Source organism: Kogia breviceps, chromosome 1 (genome assembly GCF_026419965.1).
Source record: "Kogia breviceps isolate mKogBre1 chromosome 1, mKogBre1 haplotype 1, whole genome shotgun sequence".
Classification (NCBI taxonomy): domain Eukaryota; kingdom Metazoa; phylum Chordata; class Mammalia; order Artiodactyla; family Physeteridae; genus Kogia; species Kogia breviceps.
In genome coordinates this window covers 165692395-165708172 of record NC_081310.1, presented here as the reverse complement: position 1 = coordinate 165708172, position 15778 = coordinate 165692395, and the positions used below count along the sequence as shown (strand labels likewise).

At 49.2% G+C, this 15778-nt stretch overlaps 3 protein-coding genes and 1 non-coding gene across 4 annotated transcripts in view; 3 read left to right on the top strand and 1 right to left on the bottom strand.

The window, feature by feature from the left end:
- LOC131766214 (uncharacterized) overlaps positions 1-3549 on the top strand; it is a 39673-nt gene extending 36124 nt beyond the window's left edge. Inside the window, exons 12-13 of the mRNA XM_067020525.1 lie at positions 3252-3374; positions 3473-3549. Coding sequence (XP_066876626.1) covers positions 3252-3374; positions 3473-3549 — 200 coding nt within the window. The remainder of the gene's footprint in view (positions 1-3251; positions 3375-3472) is intronic.
- RPS8 (ribosomal protein S8) overlaps positions 1-15778 on the top strand; it is a 396253-nt gene that overhangs the window by 214860 nt on the left and 165615 nt on the right. The gene's annotated exons all lie outside the window — the stretch shown is intronic.
- The window catches only part of LOC131766020 (uncharacterized), a 41264-nt gene continuing 29057 nt past the window's right edge, over positions 3572-15778 (top strand). The window contains exons 1-5 of the mRNA XM_067020519.1: positions 3572-3576; positions 3696-3825; positions 3918-3995; positions 4294-4375; positions 4450-4512. Of these exons, the coding sequence (XP_066876620.1) occupies positions 3572-3576; positions 3696-3825; positions 3918-3995; positions 4294-4375; positions 4450-4512 (358 nt within the window). The remainder of the gene's footprint in view (positions 3577-3695; positions 3826-3917; positions 3996-4293; positions 4376-4449; positions 4513-15778) is intronic.
- Positions 9803-9918, bottom strand: LOC131747374 (U5 spliceosomal RNA). The gene has a single exon (XR_009332886.1). It is a non-coding gene; the product is annotated as a U5 spliceosomal RNA (small nuclear RNA).

Sequence of the window (15778 nt, the reverse complement as noted above, 5' to 3'; positions counted from 1 at the left end):
TAAATAAGTAAGTAAGTGAATAAATAAATAAATGATAAAGTCCATACATTTAAAAAAAGAAAGGAAAAGAAAGATAGTGTCCCCTTTAGAGGAAAGGGCAGGCATACTTACTGACTGCTATATAACATTCAGGTTCTCTGAAATCAGGGTCCCTCTTTGTAATAAAATCCATTGCATAACCAGGCATTCATCTGTGTTACTTCCATGGGACTTGGGGGCAAAGGGAACTGATGCAAAAAGAGAAAACCCATATAATCAATATGAAGACTATAAAAGGAGACATCATTATAGATGGTACTTTCATTAAAATGATTTTTTAAATGACATACTGAAAACTTCTTGCAATCTGTTTGAAAATTTAGATGAAAACAGTGAGAAAACATAATTTACCAAGACATACTCGAGAAGTAGAAAACCCAGACTGTCCTCTAACCATTAAAGAAAATGAATCAGTGATTAATGTTTTCCGTAAGATCAGAAGCTTCAGAGAATTCTATCAAACATTCAAGAAAAAATAATAGTCTTAAACTCTTCCAGACATTAGAAAAAGATAGTACATCTTTTCCAAAAATCCCTTTCACAGATTCTCCTGGAGGAGTGCCCATAGCACAGGAATAGACACCAGCCTTGGAGAGTGACAATCAGTTAAGGAGAGAGTGGCAAATGTAGCTAAGTGTACTCTGGCCTCTCTTCACATCACTTGTCTTTTTTTGTTTGTTTTTTTTTTTTTTTTCAGCTGCCGTTGGGTCTCCGTTGTGGTGCGTGGGCTTCTCGTTGCAGTGGCTTCTCTTGTTGTGGAGCGCTGGCTCAGTAGTTGAGGCACGCGGGCTCAGTAGTTGTGGCGCACGGGCTTAGTTGCTCCGCGACGTGTGAGATCTTCCCAGGCCAGGGCTCGAACCCGTGTCCCCTGCATTGGCAGGCGGATTCCTAACCACTGTGCCACCAGGGAAGTCCCAGATCGCTTGTCTTTTACCTTTTACTAAAGATTTTGTGGAGAGGAATGTGTGGGAGGTTGCCTTCTCATCTAAGAGGGGAAGTTTCCAATGTTTCATCTATTAGGTATGACCTTTGCTATAGTTTTTTGTAGATAGCTCTTACCTCACTCAGATTCCATTTTTTCAAACTTTCTTTCTATTAAGATGATATATGTGCATTCCTAGATGGCACCTTATTCCTTTTACATACTGCTAGACTCAATTTGCTAATATTTTGTGTAGAATTTTTGCATCTATGTTCACGAGTGAGGTTGCTATATAACTTCTCTAGAGCCTCACTTACAGCCGGGGGCAGCGAATCAGAGAACCCAGTTCCCAACCTACAACGTAAATTTGGAACTGCTTTCTAAAACAACAAGTTGGCTGTTATCTTCTATTTCTTAACTAGGAAACTCTTTATATTTCTACCCATCAGCCATTTGTCTTTGAAAATCCACATACTTACCCTTATTTGAGTAAAACCTCAGAAGATTCCACTACCAATTCTCTAGTGTTTCCCTCCACGAAAGTCTTTACAACACACAAAAGATGTCATTAAACTGGGGAGAAATGTGTATGTGTGCACCATGCATGCCCATCCTCCCATATACTCGTTGGTCCCCCAACATGGGCGGTGCCTTTGTACCTGCCAACAAAAGCCTTTCTTCCACTGTGGAGAATTACCCCCTAAACATGTTCTTACTGGGTAAAAGCTCCTGACAAGAAAATAAAAGGTGGGACTTCCCTGGTGGCGTAGTGGCTAAGAATCCACCTGCCAACGCAGGGGACACGGGCGCGAGCGCTGATCCGCGAAGACCCCACATGTCGCCGAGCAACTAAGCCCGTGCGCCACAACTACTGAGCCCGAGTGCCACAACTACTGAAGCCCCCGCGCCTAGAGCCGGTGCGCCACAACAAGAGAAGCCACCGCAAGGAGAGGCCCGCGCAGCGCAACAAAGACTAGCCCCCCTGCTCGCCACAACTCGAGAAGGCCCGTGCACAGTAACAAAGACCCAACGCAGCCATAAATAAATAAATAGATTTTTTTAATGTTTTTAAAAAGAAAATAAAACATTAATTTTTGTTTTTCAAACAGATAATACTGTTAATATTTCTCACGTAGTCGACACTGCCTTCCGGTATGCAGATGAGCTAGTCAGGGAAACAACTTTGCCCTCGAAGTAAGTGGAGAGGCCAGCAGCACTTGACTCTGCAGCTGGGGGGACAGCTCATTTCTGAGCCCTGTCTTCCATGCAGCAAGCACTTGTGTTTACCCGCTGTCCTATCACACCACATTACCTGCCCCCTTCCAGCTCTGCCTGTCTGGGGTTCTTTTCCCTTTACAGAAATAGTCAGTCCTCTGCCATCTTCCCAGGCTCTCCCACAGCCCACCGACCCCTTTTATAGCACTTGTCACCAAACTGTTCGCCGGGCACAAGAGGCGTCCTATGCAGACTTGCCAAAAGGCTGAGTCGATGCCGGATGGAATGAATGACTGCGAAGCAGCTACAGAAAATGCCCTCTTTAAATTCTAGTCCCCTCCTCCTTCCTAACCGAATCTTTCCCTCCTTTTGCCTCCACCACTACCTAGCTCTGGTACCTTAGGCAAGTGCTTTACCTCCCTGTGCCTCATTCCCTCAAATGTCCCATAGGGATAAGTCATCGTGCTATTGCAAAATGAAGCTCGTTGGTCACAGGGAGCGTCACTGGGACGCTGAACGGAGAGCCCTCAGCACAGAGCCTAGGCAAACAAGGCCTCAATAAGGGTTCGTCAGAAAGGGAAGCTTCTCTCAACTGCTGTCTACCTTGCCTCCTTTCTCATTTTCTGCTCCACATCCCCACCCACTTGCTCTGTCTCCCTCTCACCCCTTGTCTTTCCCCATCCGGTCTCCCTTTGAAGACCCCCGGTCCTTCCCTCCTCCACCAAACCTTCTAGATTCCTCAAAGCCCTTTGGCGGCCCTACCTCTGTGGGGCCTCCAGCTCTTTTCAGCCTCTGAGCCTCCAACCCTTCTTCCTCCGGCTCTGGCTGGTTCTGTGAGTCCCAGGGCGCCTCGGCCTCCTCCTCCCTCTCCCCTTGAACCACGAGCTCCAGAAGGGCAGGACTGAGGGGTCGCCGGCCCAGCTCCCCCCACGCCTGGCACAGTGCTGGCCAGTAAGAGGTGCTAAGAAAGGTCGATAAAGAGTTCGGGGGGCAGGGGGTGCTGCTTCCCGGCGAGGGCGAGGGCGAGGGCGGGGAGTGGAGCGGCGTGCCTCTCCAGCGCCCCTGCCTTCCCCAGCCATCGAGCTGATCAAGGACCTGGTCAACTACGACGTGTGCCCGGCGCTGCTCAAGGGCCTCGTGGCGCTGCTGATACCGTCCTTCAAGGAGACCAGCAAACAGCAGTCCCAGATCGTCAGCGGTAGGGACCCGCTGGGATCGGGGTGGTGGACCCCGACGGGGCAGGGTGGAAGACGAGGGGGAGGGGTCCTCCAGCCTCACGGCCGCTCCCTCCTCCAGACTCTTCGGTTCTGCAGCTCGCCGCCCACCTGCCGTTGTTCTTGCAGCAGGCCGCGGCCGCCAAGGCCATCGGGTAAGCGGGCGGCAGGTGGTGGGCGGATGCGGCAAGCCAGGCCCGGCGCTGCCCGCGGCCCCCCAAGAGCGCTCCGGCCACCGGAGGGTCCCACGGGGCCGCCGCAGCCCGAATCCCACCCCCACCTCCCCCACGCCACCCCCCGCCCAGGATCCTGGCGCGAGGCAACACGAGCCTGGCCGAGGAGATGCTGCCCCTGCGCGTGGTGCACAGCCTCATGGCCGCCATGGGCAACATGGACCACAGCAACAGCCAGCGGCAGGCCAGCCTCACGCTAGAGGTGCGCCGGGCGGCCGGGCGGCGGGCGGCGTGGCCGCGCGGCGGGCCCAGCGCGTGGGCACGGCAGTCACGCCCCCTCGCCCGCCCACGCAGTACTTTGTGCAGTTATTCCCAGCGGTGGAGGAGCATGTGCGCAGGGCCATGGGGGAGGAACTCTACAAGCTCTTCCGTGTAAGTGCTCCCGCCCCGCCGCGCCCCGCGGGACAGCACAGTCCCCCCGTGCGCACCCCAGCGCACGACCCCTCCCCTTGTACACCCCACACACAGATCGGCCTCGGGGCCGGCGGCGGGAGGGACTGCCCTGGCTTGGGCTTCTCCACCTGGCACCCTTCCAAGGTCCCCTTTCCTGCCCTTCCAGTCAGGCCTAGAGCCTGACCGCAGCCTGCAACCTCCATCTGCCCACGCCCAACTCCAAGTCCAGGCTGCCTGCCCTGGCATCCAGCCCAGTTCCCCTTGCTCCTGTCCTCAGAGCAACGCCGAGGACTTGTACGGGAAAATAGATAGCATTCAGGCGGACATCTTGGCGGCCAACAAAGTCAATGTCACCAAAGGTGAGTGGGGTGTGAGGGGGCCTGGAGCAGAGGTGCGGCGGCACCCAGACTCAGGCTCATCTCCCTGTCCCCAGAGCTGTATCTCAGTGGCCTCTCCGACAGCACCATGAGCTCTTACTTTGGCCACTGTAATCAGGGTGAGGTGGCCTACATCACACACTTCCAGAAGGAGGCTGTGGAAGAAAAGGAGTAACAGAGCCTCCAAGGCAAGCCAGGAGGCCAAGGCTGTGTGGCAGGGAAGCCTGGCAGAAGGAAGGAGCCGGGGCCAAGCTCCGGCTGACTCCTCTTGGCCCTTGGTGGGAGGCTGGGGTTCTGCCCGCCAGAAGGGGAAAAGGAGAGCTGGCTGGGAAGGGTTCAATAAACAAACAGTCTCGCTATCTATCTGGTGTCCGTGTGTGGAGGGCAGAGGGAGATCGAGTGAGAGTTATGATGATGGGTCGGGGTGCCTCTGCTCACCAAGGAAAAACGCTGGTCTGAGCGGAAGGACCACCAACGTCGTAGAAGATTCAAGGGCACAGCCTGAGGAGCGGGCCTTACCTCAGCTCCCTGCTGGCCCCTGCGCTCTCCCCTCCAGGACACCACACCCACCTGGTTTTCCTCCTGCCTCTCCGGTGGCTTCCTTTCATTCTCTTCCGCTGATTCCTCCTCTTCAACCCAGCTTCCTTCAAGGTGGAGTGAGGCAGGACTCTGACCTGGAGCCTCTTCCCTACGTTTACACCCTGGTGATTCCATTGCTTTAAATACCATTTCTGTGCAACGACTCCCACATTTCTAGTTCCAGCTAAACATTTCTACCTCATTGTGTTGTCCACGAAAAATTTAATCAGTCGATCTAAGAAAGCAATGGAAAATTTTATTCGAGCCAAATTGCGGCGTATAAGCCGGGAACAGCCTCTCCGAAAGCTCCTCCAAGAACTGTTCTGCCTGTGAGAGGTCAAAGCACAGTTATCCAGGGCTTTGTACGTTAAGTGACGTACACGGTGACGTTCACACGATCCAGATCGACTCCGACAAAGCAAGTAATGGGTCACGGGTCATCATGGCCCCTTACAAGATCAAGAAGGAAGGTTATCTCCTAAGGAGTTATCCCATTGGTACTAGAGGAGAATGTTGCTCTTCACAGTTGCGCGGGTATTTCTGCCGATGGGGAGGTTGGTCGATGCATGATGCAGATACGCAATGCACAGTAGAGGGAGGAGAGGAGGCCAAAGGGCAGAGGAAATTTTTTATGTTCAAATTTTCCTTGACTTGCTTTAGAATATGGATTTGTATTTCATCAGTGTCCAAAACTGAACTCCCAGTCCTGTGCCATCTTCCCCAACTCAACTGATGGCAACTCATCCTTCCTGCCACTCAGCACAAAATCGTGGTGTTCTCCCTGATGTCTCTCTTTAACCTCTGGATCCATTCTGTCTGTTGACTCTACCTTCCAAATAACCAGAATCCAACTATGTCTCACTACCTCCATTGCTAATACTCGGGTCCAAGCCACCATCATCTCTCCTCTAGGTGACTCTGCTTTCTGCCCCATTCTCTTTGTCAACACAGCAGCCAGAGCGGTCCTTGTAAACTTCACATTCTGTCACTCTGCTCAGAACCTTGCAGGGCTCTCCATTTCACCGAGTAAAGCCCAAGCCCTGACTGTTATGGACTCCAGGGTGATCTAGTCTCCCATGACTTCCGAACTCTCTCCTACTTCTCTCTCTCTTCTTCACTGGGCTCCAGACACACTGGCTGTGTGGTCCTTGAAGTTGACAAAACAAGCTCCTGCTTTAGGGCTTTTGTGCAGACTTTTCTGCTGAGCACTTGAGAGAGGTTCTTTTCCTAGAACTCTCACCCCAGGTGTCTGCGTGGCTAACACCTTGACCTCCTTTCAACTCTTTACACAAAAGGTATCTTCTCAGGACTGCACTGGTGGTACAGTGGACAAGACTCCGTGCTCCCAATACAGGGGGCCAGGGTTCGATCCCTGGTCAGGGAACTAGATCCCACGTGCATGCCACAACTAGGGACCTGGCGAGCCACAACTAAGGAGCCCGCCTGCCGCAACTAAGACCCGGTGCAACCAAAAAAATAAACAATTTTTTTTTAAATCAAAGTTATCTTCTCAGGGAGGGTTACCCTTTTTTAAGTCGCATCCCACACTGCCAACCCCTATACTCTGACCCCCGACCCCTCTGCCACTGCTGTTTTTTCCATAGCACTTATTTATGTGTTATTTATTTATTGTCTGTCTCCCCACCTGAATGTAAGCTCCAGCAGGGCAGGGATATTTGTTTTCATTACCGATATATCCCAAATGCTGAGAACAATGCCTGGCACATATGAATGAATGACCGAGTCACTGTGAGGGAACTGTCCCTCAAAGTCAGAGGACATGAAGTCAGATGGCAGTAATTCTCCAGGGTGCCACAAGAGGGCATCACCGGCCCTGATCTTGTTGGTCAAAGGCAGCCTAACTTACCCCAAACTGGGATTTTGAGCCTCAGCTTTCCTCTATTTGGGCGGAGGGAGGAGAGAAAAGTTAACAAAATATCGGTATGTTTTCCATAAAGCTAAATGCATTTCCTGTTTTAAAGACGTTGTCCTGTCCTTCGGTGTCAAGTCACTCTTACTGTTTTTAGTCTTGGAATGGCCTTTTTGTAGAATCATGACTCAAAACATCACTACCCCAGAAATTTTTTGGAAATTTTACTAACTGGAAAATCCAAAAATCTCTAAACCACTGGTCTGAGATGATAATAGTTTAATAACAATGGAACTTTTAAAAAATGAAATCTTAAGGGACTTCCCTGGTGGTCCAGTGGCTAAGACTCCACGCTCCCAATGCAGGGGGCCCAGGTTCGATCCCTGGTCAGGGACCTAGATCCCGCATGCTGCAACTAAGCGTTCTCATGCCGTAGCTAAAGATCATACGTGCCGCAGTTAAGACCTGACTCAGCCAATTAAATAAATATTCTTCAAAATAAATAAATAAGAATGAAATCTTAAGTATAATACAAATATCCAAAACAAACATACGTTACATGAAATTTATCACTACACATTTACTTTCCCCCAACTTTTTATTTCCAAAAGTTCAAAACTACAAAAAGTTGAAAGAATGAGTACCTATGACACATTTTCTTTCTCTCTCTGTTTACTGGGCTATTTGAAAGTTTCAGATGTCACGACATTTCACTACTCAATATTTCACATTACGTGTCTACTAAGAATAAGGCCGTTCTCCTACATAATTACTATATCATTATTGTGGTAGTGTGAGTCATAGCCTCCAAATACATCCACATCCTAATCCCAGGAACCTGTAGATATGTTACTTCACATGGTAAAAGGGATTTTGCAGGTGTGATTAGGGATCTTGAGATGGCGGGACTCTCCTGGATTATCTAGCTGGGCCCCAGGTCATTACGAGGGTCTTTACACGGCAGGAGGATCCAGAGTTAGTTAAGAGATGACACGACAGAAGAAAGACATTTGGAGTGCAAGGAAGGGGTCACAGGCCAAGGAATGAAGGCAGCTTTCTGAAGGCAAGGGAACAGATTCTCCCTTGAAGCCTCTAGAAAGGAATGCAGCCCTGTCAACACCTTAATCCTAGACTCCTGACCTCCAGAACTGTAAGACAATACATTTGGGTTGTTTTAAGTCACCAAGCGTGTGATAACTTGTTACAGCAGCAAGAAAACAAATACAATTATCAATTCAATAATGTCACGTGAAATAGAGTACATATTACAATTTCCACAAAGGTACCAAAAGTGTACCTCTGCTTTCTTCCTGCCTTCCTTTTCTTGGTGTGTTAGGGGGTTTTGTTCAGGATCCAGTTAAGGTTTGTGTATTGCATTTGATTGTCATGTAGTATACGCTTTTTGTGTCTGTCTAATTTTTGTATTGTATTCATTTGGGGCTGTGTCGGGTCTTCGTTGCTGCGCGCGGGCTTTCTCTAGTTGCGTGGAGCGGGGGCTGCTCTTCGTGGCGGTGCGCGGGCTTCTCACTGCGGTGGCTTCTCTTGTTGCCGAGCACGGGCTCTAGGCGCACGGGCTTCAGTGCTTGTGGCACTCAGGCTCAGTAGTTGTGGCACGCGGGCGCTAGAGTACAGTCTCAGCAGCTGTGGTGCCTGGCCTTAGTTGCTCCGCGGCATGTGGGATCTTCCGGGACCAGCGCTCGAAGCCGTGTCCCCTGCAGCGGCAGGCGGATTCTTAACCCCTGCACCACCAGGGAAGCCCTACGCTTACTTCTAAAGTTAAAATTTATAGCAATTACTTGCTGTCTTGATCCACATTAGAAACTGGAAACTACAGATGATCTTGAGCATTTCCTTCTCTTGTTTTTGGGGGGCCGCGCCGCGCGGCCTGCTGCGTTTCAGTTCCCCAAAGAGGGACAGAACCCACGACCTCGGCACTGGAAGCGTGGAGCCGCAAGCACTGGGCCGCCAGGGAATTGCTAGGATTTCTTATTTTGAACAGTTCTACGTTTAAGGCTAAACTACCTCATCACCAAGTTTATATATAAATATGTAGCATACAAAAATCAACCAACTATACTTCAATTTCTTTGAAGTTTTTAAAAAAGCCAAGTTACACAAGTGCAGCAGTTAGAACCACAGGCCCAGAGAAGTGGGCCTCGCCGGAGGTGCTCACGTACTGCCTTGAAAAACCTTTGCAAACACATATACCCAAGCCTGAACTTGAATTCAAGACCTAACCAAAGCCAGCTTAAGCGGATAGTCTACAGCTAGCAACCGTCTATTGGACGACTGACTGCTCTGTGCCAGGCCGCGTGCCGGGCACAAGAAGCAGTTCAACTTTATGCCTGCTGGTCGCCAACGTGCGAACATAAACCCGAAGCCCTAGGAACAAAGTGTGTTCTCCAGCTCTATGAGTACTTCAGTTCCATATCACTGTGGGGGACGCTCGCGCTAAGGAAGCCGGTTGGACGGACGGAAGGACGGACGGACGGACGGGCGGAGAGGGGGTCCGCTTCTGCCGTGCCTTGTTCTTCTCCTCCCCGTCCCACCCACGGGTGCTGCCTTCCTCAAACCACGATCGATTCCCTCTCCCCACAATACCACACGACTCCACAAACACCAGCTGCACCGTCCACACCAGGCCCGCTTCCTGAAGACAACCTCACAGGAACACGACACGACACTCGGCCTCCACAGACGAGCGCTTAGGCGGGTTCCGAATCTTCACGGACGTAACGCTCCTCATCGCGAGCACACCAACAAAAACAACTATCAAAGTGGAAAAAAACAAACCCGAAAAAAAAACCCTGGGAAGAAAGCCAAACGCGGACACACCGTCGCAAAAACGATCTGCAAGCGAGTCAAGACAGCGTTGCCGCCCCCTCAAACGCGTGCAATACTACACCGTAGAGAGAGACACAGCGAAGCACAGAACACTCTGCTTTTGACACCTGCTTACCAGCCTTGTGAAAACAAGGCCTCAAAAAATTGACGAGAAACTCGGAATTGTTTCTCTCCACGGAAATCTTTAGTAAAAGGCGAAAGATTTATGCGTTTTGAAGAGAAACCAGAGTATGGCGTCACACCCTCTCACACCCTCCTCGGCTAACTGTAAGTCCCAACACACCAATGGTAACTACCTACCCGCAAACAACCAGTGAGTTCTGCCATTATTTCAGAAAATTCTGTGGAAATATCCTGACTTCCAGCGGGGCCGGGAGTCAAAAGAAATAGAAGAATCTAGCCTTTTGAAAGTAGGCAAGATCCCGAATACAGTGCATTGTGGGTATGTAAATGAAACAGAGTCACCAACCTCGCGCTTCAGCAAATGCCTTCCTTTATTAGTTTTCCTGCTCGGTCTAGAGCCACCACCAGGGGGCGGAGCAGAAGCCAGATAGGAATATAGTCGCCGAGTCCAACCAGACAGTCTGTTTTATTTTGTTGGTTTTTTTTTTTGTTTTTTTTTTTTTTTTAAGGGACGACATTTATTCCTTTTCCAAATGTTACAGTAAGACCAGGGGGAAGAAAATGGTCTCAGCAGTTAGAAAAAAAAAAAAAAGTGCAAATCTGGGGTTTGGCCGTTAAAAGTTATTTACAACAATGTCGAGGGGAGGGAAGAAAAGAAGTTGTTTCCCATTACAGACCTCCCCCCAACCGCAAAGCTTAATACTTGCTTACAAGTCAAATAAGAGACACAGTTGATTCACGAGCTGGAGGTTGGAACTTGAGTAAGACATTTAGAGAAACCTAGACAAGGGCAGTGTCTGCCCCAGCCCAGGTGCCACTGTAGGCACAGCACAAGAGCCTACAAACAGCAGGGGAAGGTGGACACTCAGAGTTTGGGAGTGTAGGCACCCCCACCTCTGGCTCAGGGATTTGGGGAGTAAACATAACCTACTTGGAGAAGAACTGGGGACGACAACCAGCAAACTGCCTTCTGCGCGGCTGGGGACGGGGAAGGAGGTAGGGCCAGGGGCAGGAGAATTTCACATCACTGACCTAACTTGGGAAACTGCAAGGGACCATCTTCAACTGGCCTTAAGAGCAAGAGCAGATGGATGATGGTGTTGCCGAAATATCAGCTTCCCGGTGCACCAAGGCCGAACAGAAATACGGAGACAGAGATTTTGGAGGAAGAGAGAGATGGCTTTATTTTTCTGCCAGGCAGAAGGGAAGACACAGCAGGCTGGCTCCTGGAGAACTCTGCCCCCAGCTCCTTCGGGAATCGGAAAAGATTTTATATGTGGGGCTCGCAGTCTGGCATATATGATAAGGATCAAAATAGTGAAGGTCTTGCCTTCTTCTTCTTCCTGCGTTATTTCAAAACAGTCACGGCTGGCATCAGGCAGCCCGGTAATTGGGTCCGTTTGTCTCGGGGCTGTTGGCCTGCGACCTTTTTTCTGAAATGCAAATGCTACAGGGGGTGATTTGTTACAAGGCAGTGCAGGATGTAATTCACATAGTGTTGAAGAGTCATAGGTTCGGGATGTCCCTGGTGGCACAGTGGTAAAGAATCCACCTGCCAATGCAGGGGACATGGGTTTGAGCCCTGGCCCGGGAAGATCCCACACGCCAAGGAGCGACTCAGGCCATGTGCCACAGCTACTGAGCCCGAGTGCCACAACTCCTGAAGCCCGTGCGCCTACAGCCCGTGCTCTGCAACAAGAGAAGCCACCCAGTGAGAAGCCCGCGCGCTTCAACAAAGAGTAGCCCCCGCTCACCGCAACCAGAGAAAAGCCCGCGCGCAGCAACAAACACCCAACGCAGCCAAAAATAAAAGTAAATGCATGAGTGATTCAGCGGGGAATTCCCTGGCGGTCCAGCAGTTAGGACTCGGTGCTTTCACTGCCGCAGCCCAGGTTCGATCCCTGGTCGGGGAACTAAGATCCCACAAGCCGAGTGGCCCGGCCAGAAAAAAAAAAAAAAGTGATTCAGTGAATAAATCTTCATTTTGCCAAGGATCCCCATACATAATCAAGAAGCAGATACATAATCAGTGAAGGCTCAAGCATTTAGTGCAAAGTGAAGAGGCAGAACCAGGTAGTTGTCTCCTGGAGAGCTTGGTCCCATGTGGGCAGAGAATGCCATTGGTGGTCAGGGAAATTTCATTAAAATATCCTCATCCATTCATTTTTACCCTGAATGTTCACCTAGCCACTTCTTGCTACAGGAAAAGCTATCTGAGGCACAGGTTGGCATTTTTTCCAGGGCATCCTGGCACTAAGGTGCCACCAGCTTGTGCCTGGGAAGAGCCCAGCGACTACTGAGAGCTGCGCTGCAGCTGACCAGGCCGCTATAGTCAGATATGAGGAGGAGCCAACCACTCAGACCCCAAAACCAAGCAGCACTAATTCAAGAAAAGGGAAGAAAAGGTTTCACAACCAAACAATAAAAGAACAGGTGAGAAAGACTTGTGGATTGCAGGCACCAGGCTATAGCTGCCAAGTGGCCAGAGGCATCCCAGGCTGCATTTTTATCCAGGTGGGAGAGCGTTTGGGTGAAGACGGGGAGGCTCAGTGTCCTGGTCCCTTTCCCTCCACAGGGTTGCTGGCTCTGTGATTCCAAATTAGAACCATATCTGAGCAATAAGAGGTTGGGGTAGGGTGTAGTTGGGATTATGAGGGCTACCCCAGGACACCTGGATGAAAGAGAAAGTGCCGAAGCAGTGGCCAGCTGTTTCTGAAGCAGCTTGGCCCACAGAGGAAAGGGGCTGTCCCAGAGGCCTGTCCCCAGAGTACCAAGCACTGGAGGGGTGGCACCAGACATCCTTGAGGATCTTCCTCGTGGGAGAGTAACTCTTTGATTCTGTGATTGGGAAGAACAGGCTGACACCAACTGGGGTTCATTCCAGGAATGCAAAGCTGGTTCAATACCCCAAAGTCAACCAGTTTTATCTACCAAATTAACAGACTAAAGAAGGAAAATCACATTATTGTATATCAATCATTGCAGAAAATGCATGTGACAAAATTCACAACTCATTCGTAATGTAAAATTCTCAGAAAAATAGGACTAGAGAAGAGCTTCCCCAGGAATTCCCTGGCGCTTCAGTGGTTGGGACTCCACACTTTCACTGCCAAGGGCCCGGGTTCAATTCCTGGTTGGGGAACTACGATCCCACAAGCCATGCGGCACGCCTTGGGTGGGGGGGGGGGGAGAAAAACGGAAAGAGTGAGAGAACAACTTCCCCATCTTGATAAAAAGCATCTACAAAAAAAGAAAATCTACAGCTAACATTATACTTAATAACGAAAGACTGAAGGCTTTCCCCCTAAATTCAGGAACAGAGCCACCTTGTCTGCTAAAGGATTACTTCTAGCAAAAGAAAAATAATCCTAGGAGACAATTCTCTACAGGTCTTTCACGTTTCTGCATACCTTGTAAATGAAATACTTACTGTTCTTTGTTCCAGACTATCTTTTCAAGGATGTTTGTTTAGCAAACAGCTTTGGAAAATAAAGATAGTTTCGGGACTTCCCTGGTGGCGCAGTGCTTAAGAATCTGCCTGCCAATGCAGGGGACTCACGTTTGATCCCCGGTCCGGGAAGATCCCACACACCACGGAGCAACTAAACCTGTGTGCCACAACTGCTGAGCCTGCGCTGTAAAGCCTGCGAGCCACAACTACTGAGCCTGCGTGCCACAACTACTGAAGCCCGCGCGCCTAGAGCCCGTGCTCCACAACAAGAGAAGCCACCACGATGAGAAGTCCGCGCACCGCAACGAAGAGTAGACCTTGCTCGCCGTAACTAGAGAAACCCCGCGTGCAGCAACGAAGACCCAATGCTGCCATAAATAAGTAAGTAAGTGAATAAATAAATAAATGATAAAGTCCATACATTTAAAAAAAGAAAGGAAAAGAAAGATAGTGTCCCCTTTAGAGCAAAGGGCAGGCATACTTACTGACTGCTATATAACATTCAGGTTCTCTGAAATCAGGGCTCCTCTATGTAATAAAATCCATTGCATAACCAGGCATTCATCTGTGTTACTTCCATGGGACTTGGGGGCAAAGGGAACTGATGCAAAAAGAGAAAACCCATATAATCAATATGAAGACTATAAAAGGAGACATCATTATAGATGGTACATTCATTAAAATGATTTTTTTAATGACATACTGAAAACTTCTTGCAATCTGTTTGAAAATTTAGATGAAAACAGTGAGAAAACATAATTTACCAAGACATACTCGAGAAGTAGAAAACCCAGGCTGTCCTCTAACCATTAAAGAAAATGAATCAGTGATTAATGTTTTCCGTAAGATCAGAAGCTTCAGAGAATTCTATCAAACATTCAAGAAAAAATTCTAGTCTTAAACTCTTCCAGACATTAGAAAAAGATAGTACATCTTTTCCAAAAATCCCTGTCACAGATTCTCCTGGAGGAGTGCCCATAGCACAGGAATAGACACCAGCCTTGGAGAGTGACAATCAGTTAAGGAGAGAGTGGCAAATGTAGCTAAGTGTACTCTGGCCTCTCTTCACATCACTTGTCTTTTTTTGTTTTTTTTTTTTTTCAGCTGCCGTTGGGTCTCCGTTGTGGTGCGTGGGCTTCTCGTTGCAGTGGCTTCTCTTGTTGTGGAGCGCTGGCTCAGTAGTTGAGGCACGCGGGCTCAGTAGTTGTGGCGCACGGGCTTAGGTGCTCCGCGACGTGTGAGATCTTCCCAGGCCAGGGCTCGAACCCGTGTCCCCTGCATTGGCAGGCGGATTCCTAACCACTGTGCCACCAGGGAAGTCCCAGATCGCTTGTCTTTTACCTTTTACTAAAGATTTTGTGGAGAGGAATGTGTGGGAGGTTGCCTTCTCATCTAAGAGGGAAAGTTTCCAATGTTTCATCTATTGGGTATGACCTTTGCTATAGTTTTTTGTAGATAGCTCTTACCCCACTGAGATTCCATTTTTCCAAACTTTCTTTCTATTAAGATGATATATGTGCATTCCTAGATGGCACCTTATTCCTTTTACATACTGCTAGACTCAATTTGCTAATATTTTGTGTAGAATTTTTGCATCTATGTTCACGAGTGAGGTTGCTATATAACTTCTCTAGAGCCTCACTTACAGCTGGGGGCAGCGAATCAGAGAACCCAGTTCCCAACCTACAACTTAAATTTGGAACTGCTTTCTAAAACAACAAGTTGGCTGTTATCTTCTATTTCTTAACTAGGAACCTCTTTATATTTCTACGCATCAGCCATTTGTCTTTGAAAATCCACATACTTACCCTTGTTTGAGTAAAACCTCAGAAGATTCCACTACCAATTCTCTAGTGTTTCCCTCCACGAAAGTCTTTACAACACACAAAAGATGTCATTAAACTGGGGAGAAATGTGTATGTGTGCACCATGCATGCCCATCCTCCCATATACTCGTTGGTCCCCCAACGTGGGCGGTGCCTTTGTACCTGCCAACAAAAGCCTTTCTTCCACTGTGGAGAATTACCCCCTAAACATGTTCTTACTGGGTAAAAGCTCCTGACAAGAAAATAAAAGGTGGGACTTCCCTGGTGGCGTAGTGGCTAAGAATCCACCTGCCAACGCAGGGGACACGGGCGCGAGCGCTGATCCGGGAAGACCCCACATGTCGCCGAGCAACTAAGCCCGTGCGCCACAACTACTGAGCCCGAGTGCCACAACTACTGAAGCCCCCGCGCCTAGAGCCGGTGTGCCACAACAAGAGAAGCCACTGCAAGGAGAGGCCCGCGCAGCGCAACAAAGACTAGCCCCCCTGCTCGCCACAACTCGAGAAGGCCCGTGCACAGTAACAAAGACCCAACGCAGCCATAAATAAATAGATTTTTTTTAATGTTTATAAAGAAAATAAAACATTAATTTTTGTTTTTCAAACAGATAATACTGTTAATATTTCTCACGTAGTCGACACTGCCTTCCGGTATGCAGATGAGCTAGTCAGGGAAACAACTTTGCCCTCGAA